Source organism: Trametes versicolor (assembly GCF_000271585.1).
Source record: "Trametes versicolor FP-101664 SS1 unplaced genomic scaffold TRAVEscaffold_3, whole genome shotgun sequence".
Lineage (NCBI taxonomy): Eukaryota > Fungi > Basidiomycota > Agaricomycetes > Polyporales > Polyporaceae > Trametes > Trametes versicolor.
Window position 1 is genome coordinate 1,805,671 of NW_007360323.1, and position 15,539 is coordinate 1,821,209.

A 15,539-nucleotide genomic window follows, 5' to 3' on the forward strand; every position below is an offset into this window, starting at 1 on the left:
AGAGCGGTTGTTGTCTCAGCGTGTCGCCGTTAGGGCGCGCGTTGCGCGCGGCACCGAGGTCGCAGCATCCCGCGACGACCTCGAGGCGCAGTCCTCGAACCGGATCACTCCCCGGGGTAGCTGGGACAATAGCCCTCGGCTCCTCGCGCTCGCGGGACCGCCGCCTCGAGGATTTCCGCAACGTTGCGATGCCGCCGCGTGTCCGTCGCGGGTTCATGGGTGGGACCGAGATTATATTGTGTAGATGACCGACAAGCCCTTCTACCTTCCGCCTACCTTCTCCTTTCTCAGTGGCGTTCCCGCGCACTCAAGCGTCCTTCCCGATGCTGCTGTCTGATTCCCTACCGTCTTCGACTATATCTTCCATCTTTGTCTCTGTCTTGATAGCACAAGACGCTCCGTCTTCGTGATGGGCTGGTCCAACATCCATGTCGATATCGATTGTCTCGACCACCGAAGGCTTGGTCTGCTCATCAGCGATAGGATCAGCCTCCTCACTCACCGCGCATACGGCCTCTTGATGAACGACCGCGTCTCCCACACCGCCATCGTCGCAAGTTCCCGTCTCGTATTCGGCGAGCTCATCCACGCTATCTTCGTGATTATCGTCGTCTCCGCTCGGCATGCCATCTTGGTCTGCGTCTTCGTCTTCGTTGTTGTCTTCGTTTGTGTCGTCGTCGTCCTCCTCTTGGCGTTCGAGGGTGCTGCGGGGCTCCGTGTCGCTAGATTCCCGTGCGTGTTCCAAGGCGGCGAGATCCGCGAGAACGGTGTCGAGCAAAGCAAGCAGCCCCTTACGGGCCTCCCCATTGTCATCGTTGTCGAACGACTTCTCCCACAAAACGGCGAGGTTGGTCTCGGCCTATGAAAATAAGGTCAGCTCAATGCCTACGCAAGATCGGGAACAAGGGCATTCCACCTTACGGGCGATCTTCTGCAACGCCGGCTGAAGAGACTGCGCTATGCCGTTCGCAGCGTCCGCCAGCCGCTTCATCAGAGTGCTCGCAGCGCCGCCGAACAGGTCGCCGCGCTTCTCGTGCACGGCATCGTGAACGAATTGCTAACATGGTCATTTGTCAGCACCGTATCTCGCGTGATAGTGACAGAAGACGTCGAACCTGCTGCCGCGCGACGGATCCCCTCCCTGTGTCGAGGAGAGCATCTTCGTAGACCTGCAGCAGCGCGCCCTGGACATGCGGCGCGATGCCCCTGCTGATCCGCTTTTGCTCGCTGTTCAGCTCGCACGCGACGGTGGCCATGATGGTGCTCAGGGCAGAGCGCGCTTCCTGCCTGCACGAGTCCGCTTGCTGCTGGGCGCGCGCCTTGAGGTACTCCGGCACCCCTTGCACGAATTCGTCGACGAGCTCGTCGATCGTGCGCATGACGTCTTTCTCGAGCTTCCCGAAGAGGTTGGCGGAGAAGAGCTCGCGCCAGCTGCTCGCAATGTGCACTGCGAACGGGATCGTGAGCTCTGCGTTGAGGTCGTGTTCGGGGCCAAATTGACCGCCGCGGCGTAGAACTGGGTGGCTAGTCGTTAGTTCAAATAGGAATGGATTGCATGTTGTCGCGCAGTGTGAAAGGACGTACTGGCTCGGTATTTCTGCCACTTACGCCCATGCGCAAACTCTTTGGAGGTCGCGTATGCGTGCTCGGCGGCCTGATGAGTGATGTCAATGTATCCCCGAACATGCTCTCGGCGTCTTGGAGGACTTACCAGCTTTGCGGCCTCCTTGCATCTGACGTTCAAATACTGTTTGAAGTATCTTTGGAGGTCCCGCCCGCATTCCTGGGTAAGGTTATCGAATGTCTGCACGGACCAGAGATCAGGACACGGATACGCTGCGCTAGTCGTCCCAACATGGCTTACCTCAACAAGGCGCCATACAACCCCCACCTGCTCCCACAAAGCTTCGTCCGCGTCGAGCAACTCACTCTCGTCCTCGTCTTCCCAAGAGCCCACGAGCATGACAGACTGCCAATCGGTGCGCATGGACTGCCGCTGTTCCTCAGCGACATCGGGTACGCCTTCCACAAACGTGCGCAGAGAAACGGTGAATGCCTCCAGCTCCGACGCGGCCTTCCGTGCGTCGTCTTCACGCACGGGGAGCGTCAGTGTGTGGCACCACTCCTGCAGCGCGGGAATACCGGTGTCATCGACAGACGTGAACTCGAGAGGTTCACCGCTGATTTGGTCTATCGGGGAATGCGAGGGTTAACGCTGCGATGCCGTCAAATCCTGTCAGGAAAATACAAAACCTGTCTGGCGCATGTATTCCCTAGATGACACGGCAAAGACTGGTAAGGCTACGGGGTAGTAGCAATCAGTACGGGGCTTGGATGAAGGCCTGCATCGCAGACAGTGCAACAAACGACAACATACCCATGTCTGATTGGGCTGTATGATGGCCAGGCCCGATTAGCACATCATCTCGACAGTTTAGGAGTCTGAGATGGATACTCACTGTGCCCTGCAGTGTCATTGCGGAAATCAGATTGGACGTGCTTCTTGAGAAACTACGCATACAACAGTAGGCGATAAGTAGACTCAGATTAGAGACGAAAAGACCAAAGCTTACCTCGGAGCGCGCCTTATGACAATAGGTGACAAGCTTCTTCTGAGTTTGAGAGTATGCCACTTCGGCCTCCTCTCGAGCGTCGCGAGCGTCATTCTGTACCTGGTAGTGGTCCAAGCACACGAGCCGATCTTGCACTATCTCGCGGTCCAGTGCCGTAGCCTCCTTCTCCACAGCCGTCCGGTCAAGCATTGACACAGGCGTTTCCGCCTGGGTTTCTGTCATCGCAACCCGAGCTCGTTTGTTGCTGGTAGGGCCGTCCTTCGCACTCGCAGTTGAGGCGGCTTCTTTGCGCTTCCGTGTGGAGCTCGATGCCTGACCAAGACCCCGTTGGTTGGGTGATACGGCCTCTTTGCCACCTGAATCTTGAAGGAAGCTTCGCAATTCTGCAAGTCTTGCCCGTTTCACATTGAGGCTCTTCTCCGTGTCTGATGCAGCGTAATTAAAATCCACATTCGATGCTTCAATGGTAAGCTAGTAGTACGACGCAAAGTATGGTACGAACCTTTGACGATGTTGCAGGAATCCGAGTATGTCTTTTCGGCGTCCTTCAAGGTTTGAGCCCGGCGGGCTACTCTTTGTGAGAGCCGTTGATACTTGGGGCGTTCGCCCAAACCGAGACTCCGGACGGCTTCGGCAACCCGAATACCATCGCATTTCGTAGCTTACGCGGTTTAGCATGTGAGCATCGAAAAGATTGAAGGTTGAGGTCAGATAGAAAAACATACCGATATACGTGATCGATTCCGGGTTCAAGCTGGGTAACGGTGAGCCACATACGGGGACTTGACGTGAACACAAACCTGCCGTCTACGAAAAGAAGTCTACCGTGAATCAGCGAATCCATGACAAAAGAGAAACCACTTGCCAAGTCTGAGCTGAGTCTTCCAAGCCTTTCCAAGTAGGTCTTCATATTGACTGGTCAGCCGGTGCAAGTAGAACTTGCCACGTCTACTAACCGAGTGCTGTTCTGTCATCCACAGCGCGTTGCACAGGTGTCACGATCCAGAAATGGTGGCTCTGCTCCATGAACTTCTGGGCTATGTCATTTCTCGCTGAATTCAAGTCGGCCACGCCCGGCAGGTCGACGAGGACGGCGCCTGTCTTGAGTGCATCCGCAGGGCAGAAGATGTCCACATATCGGATAAGTGGCCAGTATGCAAATTTCCCGCGTAGGTCTTTGCGACTGGTTTCGAGATAGTCACGCAGTTCCGTAGAAAGCACTTCAGGCGTCTCCGAGTGGATGGGCAGCGTCTCATCAAGTAGCTCTGTTACAGCTAGTGGAAGGGGTACGTTCAATTCGTTGAAAAATCACGATGAGTAGTAGGTCCTCACAGGGATAATCTTCTAGTAGATCGTCGATGCTGAACTCGGCGAGCGCTTGAAGGGAAATGTTGGGGTACACTGCATGAAACTTGACCTAATCAGGAAGCACTGAACCAAGCACAAATGACTGGTGTCGGCATACCTTATCCCAAGCCGGCTTCGCAACTTCACTGAGGGATCCAGAGGCTTGTTCAGAGTCGTCATCCGAGAATCGAGAATCCGTCACGTCCGCCACAAGGGCTGTGAGCTCTTTCGTCCATTCTTCGCATGTCAAAAAGTGAACCTCTGCGCGGTATTCCCCAGTCGGGCTGTACTGGATCCTGGTAACAACTGAAGTGCACGCTGCATGTGGCCAATGAGACGCAGTTTGAAGCGTCAAGTCATGCTATACGTGCCTGCTGCGCTACTTGTCGGTACAATTTCGTCTAGAGGATCCATATGCATCAGTATCCAATACTGATGTCACAGCCGGGACAAGACCGGCAGAGGCTTACTGTCCAGAATGGCGTTGATTAGAGAGGACTTGCCAGCACCGGTAGCTAGTGTCAGACCGATATAAGTTCCGGACGTAAACCAAGGTCACAGAGCCTAAGATCACATACCACCACAAATTGCTATTATGACCCGTTCACGGAGATCATGGGCTTGAATGCTGTAGTGTATAGAAAATGAGTCAATATTTCGACGACTGTGCCGTCCTTGTCGCGTCTTTGTCTAACTAGTAACCTTTTGATGTCGTTTTGATACTGTCGCTCCCGAGACCTGCTTGTGATCTTGATGGCTTCCAACTTTGTACCAATGATAGCAACGGATTTCATGATGCTTGCAAGAGCCTCGTCAGCATCATAACCGGACACCTGTAGAGAAGTGAGTATTCTCTAGGGCTCCCAGAATCCCCGCTTAGCCGGCCCAGTTCTAATCAGTGCACATACGGGTTCTTGAGACATATTGCAGTCAATCCGGACTCAGACTGCTCGAGCGTTATATGCGGGTGAATCGCAAAGGAAGGAACGGCCCAGTACTACTTGCGGTCGAGTGAGCGAGCAACCGGTGGCGCACTTGCCCGTGGAAGCGCAGTACTGGCGAGCGCTAGTGCGCATGGCCCTATTCTCGCGCACGTGGCCGCGACGGAACACCTGTCGGAGGAGTCTCGAGGTTGGCGTCACCCACGCTGTGCAATGCGACGATGAGGTCTCCATAGTCCCAATGATAGACATCCAACGTCGGTAACGAGATATACCCAAGGGTAGATAGCGCACAATCAATTATTTACTATCATAAACGGTTCAATATTAGCTCTAAAACATATTCTAGTAGGTACCGCGTCAGTGGGAGTGCGAGGACAAAGTAGCGAAGTGTGTGTGGCAGAGTAGCAAGCAAAAAAGCTGGAGGTATTACAGAGCGCGAGCAACGACATCATTACAACGAACAAGCAAGACAAACAGCATGTGGGAAAGCGAAAAAAAAAACGGCCGACAGCGAGGGGCGGGCGAAACGAACTTGAAGAGTGAGAACGGCAGGCTTTGGAGTATGCTACGCCGCCGGATCTTACTGTGTGGGGAGTGAATGTTACGGAGGCTCTTGAGGCAATCAGCAATCATATAGCACTTACCAAGATCATGTCCAATGCTCTTCTCACGCAGCCCCTTAAGCGTCTTCCTCGTCTTCCTCTCCATCGCTCTCATCTTCGGAGCCGCTCTCGTCTAGATCTTCGTCGTCTTGACCATCGTCGTCTTCGCCATTCTCCCCATATTCGTTGTCTTCGCCGCCCTCGCCATCGTTTTCTTCCTCGTCCTGGTCATCGGTGACTTCGTCGTCCTCGCATTCGACGCCGGCGTGCGGATGTTCGTCTTCTTCATGCAACGCAGAGTCACGAAGAGTTCTTGCGCTGATCAAGGCGTCGACGTCGGCGACGATTGTGCCAAGCAAGCGAACCAGATCTGCGCGTGCTTTGCTATGTTTTTTGTCCTCGAATGGTTCTTCCCATAGGACGGCGAGATTGATCTCTGCCTACGTACGCACGCTGATGAGCAATGCAATCGGACGCCAAAGGTGAACATACGTACCTTCATCGCGACCTTCTGCATAGCTCTCTGCAGAGATGTCCCGATGATATTCGCCGCCTCATCCAGACGCTCCATGAGGGCACTCGCGGCGTCCTCGAACATGGTATCCTCGTTATCGCGCACGTAGTCATGGACCACTTGCTAGTAGTGAAAGCGTTAGACCGGATGGGACTGTGCTTAAGTCGACACTAGAGCTCACACGTTGAGCCTCGGTCGTCTTCCTTCCCTTCACGAGCAATGCGTCCTCGTAGCCTTGACGCAGCTCATCTTGGACGTGGGACGTTAGGCCTCGGCTGATACTCCTTTGATGCTTCTGTAGCTCCGTTTTCGCGGTAGACATGAATATATCGAGGGCCGAGCGCACTTCCGCGGAGCATGAGTTGGCCTGCTTCCGAGCTCGCGTCTTCAGATACTCGGGTACCCCCTTGACGATCTTGTCCAAGAGGGTTTGGACTGCCTTGATCGTATTGCCTTCGAGTTCTGCAAACAGGTTGGTCTTGAAAAGGTCGCACCAACTGCTCGCAATATGCAAGAACAGTGGCGTAGTCAGATACATGTTGAGGTTATGCTCCCCAAAGTCACCGTGGCGTCGGAGAACTGTGGTGGTAGTACGACATCTGTATCGGTGTTCAATTATAAGTAGCGACACTTACCAGCTCGAAATGTTTGGAAGTGAAGGCCCTCAGCGAACTCGACTGAGTTAGAATACGCAAGTTCGGATGCCTAGGAGTGATAAGCACATCACTTGATAACCTTTACGTGCAAAGAAAACACGCTAGTGCGCTACTCACAACTGCAGCGCCTTCCAGACATCTTTCTTCCAGGTATTCCGAGAACCGCGTCCTCAGGCTGCTCACACAACTATCGGTCAAGATGCGGAATGTCTGGATGCATGATCAGTCAACTTTGAGGAGTTGTCCATGAACGTTGAACTCACCTGGAGAAGTTGTGCAACAACTCCAGTTTTTGACCAATCAAACCCTTCTACAGAAAGGAGCTCAAGCCCATCGTTGAATTCGTGAGCCCGCCAACCTCTGCCTAAGAACACGTAATTGGGGTAGTATAGTGATTCCCACTTCTTCTGCAGAGCTTGACGTTCCTTTTCAGCGATCTCAGGTGCACCCTCGATACAGGAGAGAAGCGCCACCGCCTTAGCTCTGAGCTCCGGCAAAGTTTGGCGGGCCTCCTCTTCGCGTACGGGCAATGTCACAATGTGGCAATATTCCCGCAACTCAGGGATGCCCGTGTCTTCGACTGACGTGAATTCGCAGTCTTCGCCTTCAGTGTGGCCTATCGCGAGATCCCATTCGGAACAGATTCGTCAACCAGCACATCATGAAAGCGGACGCACCCTTTTGGCGCATGTACTCCCTGGACGATACGGTGAATACCGGCAGGTCTGTGAAGAAGGGATGATCAGTCGTGGATTTATCGGACATTGTGTCGACGTACCCGTACCAAGATCCGTGTCCGCTATACACCCCAGTCGTCAATCGTGTGCAGCATAACGGAAGCAAAAGACGCGCACCATGTTCCTCAACCGTCGCACGGAAACTGGCCTTGAGGTGCTCCTTGACGAACTGTCCATGTCGCTTAGCTATATAGATAGCGAGAAGGTCCAGCAGTACTTACCGCAGAGCGCTGAGAGTTGCAGAACGTAAGCATCTCCTTTCGGCATTGGTGGTAAGCAGAGGTCGCATCCCTATAAGCGTCGGAGATCCCCCGGTGCTTTCGGTAGAGCTCCATCACCGCGGCATCTTCACGAGATATCGTCTTGATAAGCTCCGCTATCTGGATACTCACATCCTGGTCCTGGACGAGATGTCTCGAAGTGCCCGCGACACCGGGTATGTCTATGTCGGGAGTTAGCAAACCGAAAACACTACCGGACGACAACATTCAAACGATATACCTAATGCGCGGGCACGCCCATCTTGCATTGCACGTTTCTTCTTCTTTGGCACCGTTGCTTTCGATCCTTCCGACACAGTCGAGGTTGCGCGCTTGCGCTTAGACGTCGAGTTTGGTGAGCGACCCCCGCCGGACTCGCAATCGCCCTGGATGGCCCCTTCAGTGACAGTAGAGGGAGCCTGTAACTGGGCGAGTCGTTGTCGTGTTGCTTTCAAGCTGTCTTCCAGAGCTGATGGGCGTGTGGAGGTAAGAGGCTCCATCGCAATGCAGTCAACCGTCACAGACCTTGAATAGCGGCATTACTCTTCGCCACAGCCTTCTCTTGTGCGAGGCGTGTATTATTGTGGTGCGTCATGCGGTCGGAGATGCTGCGATACTTGGGGTGCTTGCTCAGGTTGAGCCCGCTAATCACTTCTTTGACGCGAATTCCATCACATTTCGTTGCTTCGATCGTTGTGATATTAGCGACGAGCGCAAGTTAATGGATTGTCTTTGGACTTACCAATGTAAGTAATGGACTGGGCATTCAGTCTGCCTGATAGTTAGGTATGCATCATGACTAGATTTGACGTTGAAGACGGACTTTCCATCTGGATCACCCACGAGATAGTCAGATATTCGCCAGATGTACCTCAATAATATAGGCCTGCTCACCGAGCCTGATCTGAGTTTGCAGGGCCTTGCTCAACAAATCTTTTGCGCAAATTAGCTTTTTTGGTCAACGCACGGCACGAAGTGATCACGACGGCTACCGCCGTCGGCAGGATACTGACCGAGCGCTGTTTTGTCATCTACGGCACGTTGCACAGGCGCGACAATCCAGAAGTGGTGACATTGCTCCATGAAGTCCTGGGCGACTTTATTCCTCGCGGCGTTCAAGTCGGCTACCCCGGGGAGATCGACGAGCACCGCGCCCGTCTGAAGGGCGTCGGAAGGGCAAAAAATGTCGACGGATAGGATCAGGGGCCAATAGGCGGATTTGTCTTTGTGGCTCTGTAAATAGCCCCGTAGGTCCTTGTGCAGTTTTTTTGCTGTTGTGGCGACAATGCGGACTTTGCGACCCAAGACCTGAGCCACGTCTTGGTATAGCATTAGGTATCGAAGTTAATATCGAACCTTGGCATTGACAGAATATTTTGGCTTACCAGAATGTTCCTCTAACAAAGTCTCCATGTCTTGCTTAGGGACCGCTTTGGCAGGAATTGTGGGGTAGACTGCATGAAACTGTGCAGAGTACACGGACACATTTGCGTAGACAAGCCATCAGTGGTGCACTACAAAACGTCTGGTCGAGCCTACCTTGTCCCAAGCAAGTTTGGCTGGATCACCGGGCCGCTTCGACTTGCTAGCGGCCTCAAAACCGGAGTCGGCGACATCAGAAATGAGCGCTGCGAGCTCCTCCTGCCACTGTTCGCGCGTCAGGAAATGTACCTCCGCGCGGTATTCACCCTTTCGACTGTACTGGATACGAGTCACAACGGATGTGCATGCTAACAATGGGATTATCGATCATGAACTTTCCTTCAAGAGGGCCTCTACCACGAACCTGCTGCACCACTGGTAGGCACGATCTCATCTGGAAGGATAGCTAGCGTGAGCCTGACTAACAACTGATTATATCATGCCCGGACTACTCGCCATCAAGAACGGCGTTGATTAGAGACGACTTGCCAGAGCCAGTCGCTATCAACATCGTTGTCAATACACATGCTAACACTAGGCATGCACAGTTGCTAACACGTACCGCCGCAAACTGCGATGACAACTCTCTCATGGGTTCCAATTTCTTGAATTCTGTGCAGTTCACAAACACATAAAAACTGAGCCTCTTAATGTTGGGGCGAGGGTGTGTTATCGGGACTTCGGACTCGGACTTACCTGCGAAAATCTTGGACGTACTGCGTGCCTATCCCTATGGACTCCAGTCCGCGCTGTACCTGCGTGGCGGCGCGGACGCTATACGCGAGTGCTACATCGGCATCATATTCGTCACCCTGCAGTACATTATCCGGTGAACTTCACAGCTTGACTTGCTCGTAGTATGCCACGCACGACTGGTAGTTGTTGAGTGTTTGGGTCCAAAGGCGAGGGCGATCGTGATGGGCTCTCACAGTCGTCCACGGAGAACGCAGACGACATATTTTGAGCGAGGTAGTGGCAGCAGGGGGCCCAGAAACAGAGTGGGACAGAATACCGAGCTGAACGGGAGGTGGTGGAGAGCTGCCTGGGTTTAGCGCCTGCGTAACACGACGCGTAGCTGACACAGGCTGACACGCGACTTGACGCGTGACCTCACGCGTCTGCGTGACACTCGCGTTCCCCCGACATTTCCGACTGTAACCTACGAGTCGTCTAGCTCTCCCTCAGCCTCAGCGGAGTCATGAAATCATAAAGTACAAGTCGACCAAGATCATACATATATACAATACATTCATAGATGAGGTAGAAACAACACCTCACCCGCCACCGGGCCGTGAAGCTTGACTCGACGCTCATATATGTACTCAACTTCAAGAAGAAAGAAGTTAGATCGTTAGACCACCGGTACGCGCGGCGCCCAGAAGCAGGGCCAAATGATGTTGAGACCACGGGTGCATGGAAAGACCAGGCATGTTCTCGTACACCGTCGTGCGACCCGAACCCCGAGCCGGAGCGGTAGAACGAACCGCTGGCGGACTAGTGACTAGCCCAGTAAGCCGTCGAAATATTGTTGACTGGCGGATCCGGAGAGCCTATTATCCCGGTGCTTCTTGGCATCGAGCCAGCGGTCTACCTCTGCAACAGTGTCCGCGAGCAATGTCTTGGTCTCCATGCGCGCCTTGTTGTCCTCTTCGCCCTCCAACGGACAGCCCTCCCAGAGTATAGAGACGTTCACCTCGACCTGCGTAAGTCGTAGTCAGTACGGTTACATCGATGACTCCCAGAATAGCGCACGCACCGTCCGAGCTACACCTTCGAGCGCCTTGTCGAGTGTCTCGCCGACCACCTGTGACACGTCCTCGAGTCGTTTCTCCAAGGCGGTTGTAGTGTCGATAAACAGTGAATGCTTCTTGATCTCCAGGTATGCATTGAAGACGGCCTGGCCATGGATGTCAATACAGACAGCACAGTATAGCGCCACGAGGATAGGGAGGCGCCGAGCACACACCTTTTGTCGCCGACTGCTGCCCCGCCCCACTTCCAATGACGCGTCCTCGTAGCCCTTTGCAAGTTGGCTTTGAACAAGCGGACTCAGCGACTGGCTGAGATCGGTTTTGAGCTTGTCTAACGCAGTTCGCACAAGCGCGCGCACGCTACGCAACTCTCGACGCGCACTGCGCATGATAGAGCGCACCACTTCCTGCGCGCGTGGCTGGAGGTACGCGGGAACTGAAGCGACGACCCTACCGAGCAGAAGCTCTATCTGCGCTGCAGCTCGTTCCTCTAGCGTCCCGAGAAGGTTCGAAGCGAACGCGTCGGACCAAGACCGGGCGATACGTCTTGTGAATGGCACAGCAAGCTCAGCATTGAGATCCTTCCGGAACAGCCCCTTGCGGCGAATAGCTGACGATTAAATGAGTTATAAGCTCATTTAACAAGTTTGTGACGGACTGCACTCACTAGCACGATATGTCAGGTGATGGATGCGCGTTGCAAAGTCTTCGGAGATTTTTACGACCTCTGCTGCAGCCTGTCGCGAAAGGTCAGTGGGTTACATCGATTACTCGAACGGGGAAACTTACTGCGCCAGCACTCGCTCGACACTTGTCCTTCAGCCCCTTTCCAAAGCGCGCAGAAATATCGCCCGTCAAGCCATCGACGACCGCCTGGAAGACCTGGTTATGCGCAGTCAGATGTGTGCGGAGAGGTGATCCTTCCGGGCTTAGGATTCACCTTGAGGAGTGCCGGGATGATGGCCGTCTCTGGGCTCGACTGATAACGCCTCTGCAAGAGTTGCCTGTGCGAAAGTTGGTTCTTCCCCTTGGGGCCCTCTGGGCTCTTCTTCGACCGCCAGCATGCTTTCAACCGATCCCGATCACCAAGGCTTACGCCAGGGATACCGTCTATCCATGTCTCGATGCAGCGCGCGAAATCCTTCGTCTGCTGAAGAACCTGCTCCGCAACCGTTTCTCGCGTCGGTCGAGTGATTGCGTCGATCCAGAGGCGCAGTTCAGGGATGCGTGTGTTTATATGTCCGAGTGTATGCTGTTCGCCCCTGCGTGCCGCCGCTAGTGAAAGAAAGAGGTTGTCAACAGCAGCGATCTTACGAAGAAGATCATGATGTACACACATTCGATCTCGATTTGGGCCCGAGCTGACACGGTGAATACGGCAAGATCGTCATCGACACGGTCTAGTAATGTTGTGTGCCAGTGAGTATACGAATTTCACTCGCAAGCGGGACGCGACCTCACCCGGCACCGACTGGTCATTGACCATGTCGTCGACTGGTTCGCGTGCGATGATGAATACGGGGTGCATTGCTTGTATCAAATAATCCTTACCTTCCATTTCCTCCAAACCTGCACGGAACTGTCCCCGTAGCTTGGCCGTCGCCCACTGCGAAGAGAAAATGGCTTGTCAGAAGCAATTAGAGACCCCCTGCACACCCACACCCACCTCGGAGCGCTTAGCTGCGCAAAAGGTGTCCTTATCCGCGATAGCAGCAAGACGTTTCCTGTTTGCGATGTCGATGGAAATATCCGCCGACTCGATTGCACGGAGGACTTGGAGGAGCTCGTCCTTCAGCTGCCTGATCTCGCCCGAAAGCGTCGTCAAGAGCGGGTTCTGCTGGACGTCACTTGAGCACTGTTCGTCACAATCTAGCCCCGCATCCTTGAGTGATGAGTTACGCTTCGCGTATTAGACCGAAAAGAAACTACGCACCAAGTAAGCCTGCAGGGCGATCTAATCTTTGTCTCTTCGACGATGCGGCGGATGTCTCCGCCACCGGGCCCCGTGCGCGTTTCAAAGCGCCGTCTAGACCGTCTGGTGCTCGATTGAGGGTCGCAAAGGAAGAGACAGTTGTGATCGAGGATACATGCGCTGCTTCAAACCGATCCTTTGCTAGCCGCAAGCAATGATCTAGATCTGGAGCACATTAGAGAGTATGGAAGCACACAACCTTCGGGACTCACTTTTCTTGCTCGTGTCGAAATTCGCCTTCGTCTGCTCCCACTTTTTCAGGTTAGCTTGAGCATCCTTGATACGCTTCTCCATCGCCTTGAGGTCGGGATTGCTCGCGAGTTTGAGGTCGCGGATGATTTCTTGACAAGGGATGTCATCGCACTTGGTCGCTGCATGAACAGATGTAGGCGTCACCGACAGGTAATTTGAGAGCACATGTTCAGAACATACCGATGAATGTTATGGCGTGCGCATGGTACCTGCAGATGTTTGTCATCAGCTACGTTGGGTGGCGGTGACAGGCCGCGACGGAATCAAATCGTACTTTCCATCTGGCAGAGCCATGTCAGAATATCAGGCACGAGCCCGAGAGTCAGCAATGACAACGTACCCATCTTGAGCTGGCTTTTGAAAGCTTCCCCGCAAAGTTCTGTTCTCCTAGCGTTAGTTTATACCGAATCGTGGTAGATGTTAATTGACGAACCTGCCGCGACCTTGTTGCTGACAGCGCGTGCAATGGGTGCCACGATGAAAAACCTGTCCGCCCTCGTCATGTAGCTCTGAGCAATGCGATTACGTGCGGCATTACTGTCGCCAGCTCCAGGGAGGTCGACAAGAACGGCCCCGGACGAGAGGACTGCGCAATGAACGAATATACGAACTTGCCGAATCAGCGGCCAGTATGCTGGAGGCAAGACGCTTGGTTCTTCATTGGCGGGGGTGTCGAAGAAGCCCTCCTGGCTGTCTAAATAGCGTGACAGTTCCTGAGAGAATCGAGTTGGACTGTTATCCACGATCCGCAGGGTGCTTCCGAGAATGATAGAGAGAGCTGAGGAGCAGCATGAGTGACGGACTCGTGCCGAGGCCCGAAGTCCGAAGTCGAGGATTACACTGTGCGACGTGCGTACCGGAATTCTTTGCCAGTAATTCGTCCGCAGTCATTTTCTCCAATGCGTTCAGGGATACCGAAGGGAATACCGCCTTCACCTTCGCTCGTGCAATTTCGACCTCTTCCGTAGTGTCGCTGTTTGTTGGGTCGCGTATATCCTCAAGGAGGACATTCACCTCCTCCTTCCACTCTGCGGGCGTCAGATACTCAATCTCGGCCTTCAAACCCTGGTTTGGATTGTAGGCGATCTCGGTTACTACAGCGGTGCACGCTGAGGTAGGGATTATCAGCATGAACTTGAACGTAGACGATACTAGTACCGCAACTGACCTTGTATCGCACTAGTAGGCACGACGTTTTCTATGAAAAGCGTAACATATCAAAAAAGGAGCACTCATTTCGTTTCAACATATAGCTTACCGCCGAGACCCAGGAGGGCGTTGATCAAGGTTGACTTCCCGGCACCGGTGGCTGCAACATTCAATGGACATGTTACGGGTAATTCGCAGACTTATATGGTGGATCATGCGTACGGCCACAAAACGCAATCAATGTTTTGCTAGGAGCCCCGGCTAGTGTTCGTAGGCTGAACGCCTTCAGTAAACAGCTTCCTGGATCATCCAATTGGATAGCTGACCTCGTCACTGTTTTTGTGAACTCGTCCTTCCTCAAGTTGCTTCCCAAGGGGAGCGTGTTGATCCTGCCCGCCAATTCGTTGACCATCTCAAGGGCCCGAGCTCGCGCATCGTTGGCTTCGTATTGAATCGCACGGACGGCTGTAGTCACCGCCAAGGCGAGAGTTGGATTGATATACTAGAGCTCTGCTATGTCGAAGCATAGGACACAAGAACTTACGACGTATAGGCTCAAGAAGGATTCGATCCGAATCAGATGTGTCTTCGTGCTTGACATATACCAGCTATGAAAACACGGAGTCGACGTCAGTATCATGTCAATGTCTGTGAAAGACCCAGGACCACCCACCGCACCGTTCACCATGTCGCAGGATCTTAGGTTCTTCGCTGGTTCGGTAAGTGAGCTCAAGAAACAACGACGGGAAGCTTACGCATGCGCAACACGATGTAAACTTCCGATTTAGGCCACATGCGCGAGGTGGCGACGACTTCTATCACGTAAAGAGGCAGAGGAGGCACTCAACTTGCTCGTTCCGTCACCGCCGTGTTGTAGACAACGAACTCGTACCTCACCCTGACCTTATGCACTCATAACCACCGTGCCTATTCCCTTTGTCACGAGGCCTCGCAAGGTGGTGTTCTCCCAGGGGGTCGAGATTTAGCCTGGGCTGTGACCAGTGCAACCTGCAAGGCCGCGCGAAGCACGTATCAGACACGGTCTATTTCTCCAAGGGCGCAGGAGAGGCAGGGTCCATCCGTGTTGAGTCGCCACAGCGTTGAGATTGAGAACGATAGATGGTCATTGGCAAGCCCATGAAGGTAACTTCTGGAGAGAGTCGCGGTCAGACTCAGGCTCGCGCGGGACGCGTACCAAGTACACGTTACATCACGTGCTCGCGTCAGTTTAGTAGGTTTATAGTATGGAGGCCTGCTCGAGGCTGGCGGCGGCAACGGCAGGTACTGCCAGAGCTCATTAAGACTGGAAAAGACTGCAATGAGGGCCCGGGAACCGTGTGCATGAAAGGATGCGACAAGA

The 15,539-nt window shown here is 53.7% G+C and overlaps 2 protein-coding genes across 2 annotated transcripts; both read right to left on the bottom strand.

Annotated features, from left to right (window-relative positions):
• Nucleotides 1-307: 307 nt before the first annotated feature.
• On the bottom strand, nt 308-4,843 carry TRAVEDRAFT_44555 (uncharacterized protein; the record flags this gene model as incomplete). Its single annotated transcript, XM_008036841.1, has 22 exons — nt 308-466; nt 503-859; nt 917-1,057; nt 1,116-1,516; nt 1,585-1,654; nt 1,712-1,804; nt 1,865-2,190; nt 2,254-2,301; nt 2,378-2,392; nt 2,460-2,511; nt 2,574-2,998; nt 3,076-3,234; nt 3,299-3,327; nt 3,374-3,380; nt 3,530-3,847; nt 3,906-3,984; nt 4,039-4,216; nt 4,288-4,321; nt 4,391-4,435; nt 4,499-4,548; nt 4,623-4,753; nt 4,829-4,843. 22 exons carry the CDS (start codon nt 4,841-4,843, stop codon nt 308-310), a joined length of 3,132 nt encoding a protein of 1,043 aa, XP_008035032.1.
• Nucleotides 4,844-5,198: 355 nt separating this feature from the next.
• Nucleotides 5,199-14,867, bottom strand: TRAVEDRAFT_63370 (uncharacterized protein; the record flags this gene model as incomplete). The annotated part of the gene is made up of 44 exons (XM_008037407.1): nt 5,199-5,447; nt 5,509-5,906; nt 5,963-6,103; nt 6,162-6,559; nt 6,616-6,685; nt 6,754-6,846; nt 6,900-7,252; nt 7,314-7,361; nt 7,415-7,435; nt 7,491-7,542; nt 7,595-7,815; nt 7,875-8,102; nt 8,159-8,317; nt 8,376-8,408; nt 8,528-8,566; nt 8,647-8,952; nt 9,019-9,097; nt 9,173-9,363; nt 9,420-9,449; nt 9,618-9,667; nt 9,752-9,867; nt 9,926-10,110; nt 10,589-10,754; nt 10,812-10,952; nt 11,022-11,416; nt 11,474-11,543; nt 11,596-11,688; nt 11,747-12,081; nt 12,144-12,206; nt 12,268-12,300; nt 12,358-12,412; nt 12,473-12,675; nt 12,740-12,943; nt 12,991-13,149; nt 13,211-13,239; nt 13,305-13,311; nt 13,371-13,409; nt 13,464-13,616; nt 13,888-14,139; nt 14,199-14,228; nt 14,289-14,339; nt 14,402-14,644; nt 14,724-14,787; nt 14,853-14,867. The coding sequence occupies 43 exons, from the start codon at nt 14,865-14,867 to the stop codon at nt 5,544-5,546; spliced, it is 5,976 nt and encodes a 1,991-aa protein (XP_008035598.1). The 3' UTR covers nt 5,199-5,447; nt 5,509-5,543.
• Between the last annotated feature and the right edge of the window lie 672 nt (nt 14,868-15,539).